Source organism: Saccostrea cucullata, unplaced genomic scaffold, assembly GCF_032062105.1.
Source record: "Saccostrea cucullata isolate Sc308-1 unplaced genomic scaffold, CSIRO_AGI_Scuc_v1 ctg160, whole genome shotgun sequence".
NCBI classification, from domain to species: Eukaryota; Metazoa; Mollusca; class Bivalvia; order Ostreida; family Ostreidae; genus Saccostrea; species Saccostrea cuccullata.
The window spans coordinates 642107-648040 of NW_026938254.1; the positions used below are offsets into that span (position 1 = coordinate 642107).

At 35.5% G+C, this 5934-nt stretch overlaps 1 protein-coding gene across 1 annotated transcript; it reads left to right on the forward strand.

Moving 5' to 3' along the window:
- Window positions 1-758: 758 nt before the first annotated feature.
- On the forward strand, window positions 759-2827 carry LOC134249834 (galactoside alpha-(1,2)-fucosyltransferase 2-like). The gene is made up of 3 exons (XM_062732204.1): window positions 759-807; window positions 1143-1227; window positions 1388-2827. Exons 2-3 carry the CDS (start codon window positions 1197-1199, stop codon window positions 2440-2442), a joined length of 1086 nt encoding a protein of 361 aa, XP_062588188.1. The 5' UTR covers window positions 759-807; window positions 1143-1196; the 3' UTR covers window positions 2443-2827.
- The last annotated feature ends 3107 nt before the right edge of the window (window positions 2828-5934 follow it).

The window sequence follows — 5934 nt, forward strand, 5'->3', positions numbered from 1 at the left end:
TTTGAAGAAAAAAAATTAATTCATTAACATTAAAGTACAAAATATATATTTTTTTTTTTTAGAATTTCAGGAACAATGAAGGTACATGTATTTTTAATCTGTTATAAGGACGTAACCTGCTAATTCAGATTTTAATCCGTCGGCGCGCTACTTTATGTTACCTGACTGTACCATGAGAAATGATTAGCACCCAAATATATAACTATACATGTAATGCACAACGTAAATAGTACAGCCTCGGGGAGGCTTGTTATCACATTATCGAGACCACTTCCTTAATCTTACAGGACAGTACCGGACTTAACGGTGGATAGTCCAGGGTTATTGGGCGAACGTGTTTCCTGAATCCAAGTTTGGAAACAGGAGTGATGAGGAAATTTAAGATGATTATGTCTGGTAAGTGCATGAAATCTGATAAAATAAATTATACCCATTCAACTTATAGGCAAATTAGTATGACAATAAAACTAGCGCAGTTGAGCGTGCAGGGTGACACCACTGCATGTGTTGTCTCATGGGCGTCGGAAGCAAATTGAAAGGAGGGGCTATATATAATGTCTATTTTTGCAAAAAAAAAAAGGGGGGTTAAGCCCCCCTAGCCCCCCCCTCCCCCGGTTCCGACGCCTAGATGTGTCTTCATATAGAAGAAAATAAAGTGCATTTATAAGCGAGATAAATCGTATAAATTTACATGATTGGTACATGGTATGCGGGATCGGTAAACAATAAATTCGAACAGTGACGTCAGAGTTGTAGGTTGACATAATTTGAAAATTATACCAGGCAGGTATTGAATCCGAGCAGTAGGTAGGTGAATACTAAATCTTTTCTACGCTTTAATTAAAAGATTCTTCAGGATAATAAAGCAATTATGAACTGTTTAGAACGGATACATCACAAGTTATCAAATCTAAGTAGGGCTGTCACCCTCGAGTGGCAACCAACATAATCGACTTGATCATTCATGAGTTTAATCAGTTTATAGGCCTAATAATCGTAGGATATATCTATTTTAAGGCAAACTATAATTTTTCCCCTTTCTAATTAAGTTTTGATTGTGATTCTAAAAAATATACCTTAGTAACAAAGATATCACTAAGTTTACAATGATTACTATTTAAAGATGTGAATTCTTATTTCAGAAATCTGACCCAGATTATTGCAAAGTTTTACTGCCATCAGCTACAGACAAAGGGATGCATATCACCAAGCGAATTCGCTTTACAAGTAAGCTCGTATACATGCATTATACAGTAAGCATTAGGAACAAAATACATATAACTTCGACTGACGTTTTTTTTTTAAAAAAAAATGCTTATTGTAAGGCATTTATCTACACACTGATTTGTGTACGGATTTATCCATTTTTCCCATATTCATCTTTCAGTGTACCTTTCTATTCCTCTGCTGATTACATTTGCTGTTTTGCGTAAAAAGTCAACATTGGATAAAAGTATTTTGCAACTGCATCAAAAGGAGATGGATTCACTGCGATGGAAACAAACCACTATTAATGGTATTGTTAAACAGCACTCATCTTCTGTCATAATTCAACAGAAACTCCGAAAAAGAACCACTTTCACTTATTCAAAATCCTCCAAAATTGTTTGTGTTGACTTTAGAGGCCGATTGGGAAATCTTATGCTGGAGTATGCGTTTCTGTACGCGATAGCAAAAAACAAAGGACTTTACCCCATAATTCCAGAAAAATCTCAACTTCTTACCGTGTTCAACATACAGGAAACGACATTATCGCGTATTGGAAAACGTCCGAATGCTTGTTCAGAGCTTCCAATACTTTCAGAGCGATGGGCCTTATCCTTTGATGAAAGGTTGGTTGAGGTTCCCCGCAATAACAGTGTAATGTTTTACGGTTACTTCCAGTCGTGGAAATACTGGATAGAACGGAAAGAGGAAATTAGAGATATATTCCGATTTAAAAAGTCAATTAGACAAAAGGTTGATTTACAATTCAAGGAGATTTTACAAAAAATGAATTTCACATTAGATATTGACAGTGTTGTCGTCAGTGTGCATATTCGAAGAGAGGATTATATTTCAAAAAGAGTAGTGGCTTTCGGAAAAATCACACCGAAAGCAAGTTACTTTTTAAATGCTATGTCCTTTTTTAAAAAGAGGTTTAAGAGAGTTTTATTTATCGTCGGTTCCACAGATTTAGAGTGGTCTAGAGATGCTTTACATACAGAACCCAATGTATATTTCTCAGAAGGAAATTCAGCTGGCGAGGATTTAGCTCTTCTTTCTAAGGCGAACCACACGATTATGTCTGTGGGGACGTATGGCTGGTGGATAGGTTGGCTTGCAGGGGGGATAACTATATATTACCCACATATATTTGTCCCTGGAAGTCCATTCTCTAATGATTTCAGAAATGGATCCATAGAAGATTTCATATATCCAGGTTGGATAGAAATGGAATGATAGGATGTCTAAAGTTAAATGCAATATAATTGAATAAACGAATCACTTTAAATTTCAAATATATCTCTTACGATTATATAGTCTGAATGAAGTCTGTAAATTGATAAATTTTGTTGTCAATGTATTTTCGAGCTGATTTTGAATGTTAATACAATTTTCATGTTATGATTTTTATTGATGGACATTTTCATTCTCTGAGTTTAATTTATCTGACATCTCCACGAATCTGTCTCTATAATATATGTTCTACCTTCAAGATATGTGTCTAAGATTTGCTTAACCTCCATAATCTGTGTTTGAGACATGCTTTACCATCATCTGTATATGAGCTAGCTCATTAATTATCTATGAGATGTGCTCAACCATCATATAAGCCTAGGCTATGTTCTTTGTCATCATCATCTCCTGTGCCTGATCAATATCAACATCTGTATCATATAGCTATCATCTACCATCTGTGTTTACAGATTCTTCAGAACAGCCCGCATTATACATGACATGGATACTGGTCTTAATGTTATGGAGAACGTTCAGTTAACCAGATTTTATTGAACTTCTTCAAACCAAAGCCAAAAACCATGTCCACTGATTGATGTTTTTATTTTACTTTTCCAGCTATCTTCTACCACAATCAACTCTGTCAGAGCTATCTTCTACCACTATCAACTGTGTCAGAGCTATCTTCTACCATCATCAATTGTATCAGAGCTATTTTCTACCATCATTAACTGTGTGAGAGCTATCCTACCATTATCATCTGTGTCAGAGCTTCTAAAGTATCTTCTACCATCATCAGCTGTGTCAGAGCTATTTTCTATCATCAATTGTATCACAGCTATTTTCTACCATTATCACCTGTGTTAGAACTATCTTCTGCCATCTTCAATTGAATCAGAGCTCGCCTAGGCACTATCATTATCAACTGTGTCAGCACTCTCTTCTTCCATTGTCATGTGTCAGAGCTTTGCTTTTCTGTCGTCTATGCCTTTGCCATGCTCCGTTAGATCTTCATTTAATGTGAGACTGACTTGCCTCTGTCCTGTAATCGGTATATTATCTATGTTCGTATTCATGGTATTGTATCTGATGCATTTATTTCTCTAGTATGATGACGGTACGACCGTTGGTGTGAACAAGGATACCTATTCAGCATTGGAACGTCTAAATTCTCGCCGTATGTTAGTGACATTACCAAAACGAAAGCCTGAAAAGTGCTATTCATAACAAGGAATGTTCAATCCACTATTAAATTGCTAATTAAATCATTCATGAAATATAGATGAGTTAATTGCATTTGTAACTTAGCTAACATCAAGATGCACTAGCGTTGAATTTTGATTCCATAGGTTACTATTGAAGACAAACTTGATCTTTGTGCACAGTCTTAATTTTCTCTTCGTCTAAGCGTTGGTTTAAGAGCCTACAAAGCGAGTGATGCTTTGCGCCGTTTGCTGTGGTCACTGGTTACTCATTACATGAGTACATGCTGTGGTCACTCATTACATGTAGTTTTATTTTAGCTGGCTGCTCATTTATGTAACATTCATTTCCCATCATATTTTCATCAGTCCTAAAGGATGTGGCTGTCTTGTTTTGTTACAATAAATATTGTTATACTAGTATCTAATATCTGTCAACGTCCATGTGTTTAAGCTCAAAAGTCCATTAAACAAAACAAAATAGGAGCAGAGCAAACACGGCGCAATTGGTATACATGGGAATTTCAAAAGACTGTTGGAAAATCTGAAAAAAAAAACCAAACAGATATTGTCAGTCAGAAACTCAAGCATCTCGAGAATCTTTTGAATATCAACTTCAGAGTACCTGTGTGTACGATCAGAATGTTTTAACAACATAATTTTGCAAATGACCAATGATAAGGTGAGTAAATTTACAAGTTCCATTTTTATTGAAAAGCAGCTGTGTATGATACCGGTATTTAAAAAGCCTGCATTTCTTACAACGATCCATTGGAATTCTCATGGGTTCCAACTGCGCCCCGTTATTAGCAAACCTATTTTTGCATTCATATGAAGCAGAATTTGTTCAAAATCTTATGCGAGTAAAAAGAGTTCCGTTTTTGTTGAAAAAGCAGCTGTCAATGATATCGAAAAGCCTGGACTTTAATTTATCGTTGGGAATGTTTGTATATAAAGTTGAAAAGTCGCAATTTTGAATACTGTTGATTTTGGCAAAATTTTGTGATTTCAAATATTCCAAAAGTTTCTTGGAATTTTTTTTAGTATCGATATCCACATCTGATTTACACCATTTCTCGAATATATTGTTCCTCAGTACTCCTGAAGTTTCTCCTTCACTGCTGTTATTTTAGTGAGGGTTAAAGTAAGAGACTTGATAGAACATTTACTGAAACCCGCATTGTATTTCCATAAAGATCTATGATGTTTTGGAATCCAATATAGATATTGTAATTCAGATCCATTCTGGTTGTTAGGAATATTAAACATATTGAAACTGACTATGATTTTGAAGAATCTCCTCCTTAGAAAGGGAGATTTGTGTATAAGTTAGATTACCACTAGAAGGATTAAATCCCAGTTCCTCCTAAACACCATTTAATAAACCTTACAAAGACAATGTTGTTACTTGCTTTATCATCAGGGACCAGTACATACTGACTCTGTATTCTATTTAAAATTCTTTTTTCACTTCTGAGTAACTGGACACAAACGGAATAGATAGATTTCATTTTGCCCCTCAATCGCACAATGCGAGATTTTAACATGCATCTGGTACATTTTATTCATTATACCCCCGCTCCGAAGGAGAGGGGGTATACTGTTTTAGTCCGAAACAAAACTGAACACAGGTGCTTGAAATTTTAACACAATCTTCTCTGAGGCATACCATATGGTGGGATACATTTTTGTTTAAATCCGATGTCAACTTTCTGTTTGTCTGTGCGTCTGTCCGTTTCATACAAAACACAGTTTCGTCAGTCAGCAACAATGCGAGATTTTAACACAAACATGCATACATTGTGGTACATTTTGTTCAAATCCGATGTCAACTTCCTGTTTGTTTGTTCGTCTCTGACATATAAAAACGTCACAGATGCTTGAAATTTTAAAACAATCTTCTCTGAGGCATGCCATAGGGTGGAATACATTTTTGTTTAAAAGTAACAAATCTTCGTCGCAGTTTTCTTTATTCATGTTTTGCCCATATGGTGGGATTAATTTTGATATGAATCTGATGTCAACTTCATATTTTTCTGTGCAGCGTAATCTTGTGTATATTTACATGATAACAAAATTCATACATGTGTCTTTGAAATTATGACGCCAGTTAAAAGGTACAGGTATCCCTAAAGTTTAGCCCTTTTAAAATTAATGATTTAAGGTCCTCATTATTTACGTCACAGGTAATAACGTGTCCAGCATGACTATAGTTGTAGGCTGAAGAAGAACATGAAAAGGAAGGAGGATATCGTCTCAAGCCACGGTTTGGAGTCCGCTTATAGCTATCTCC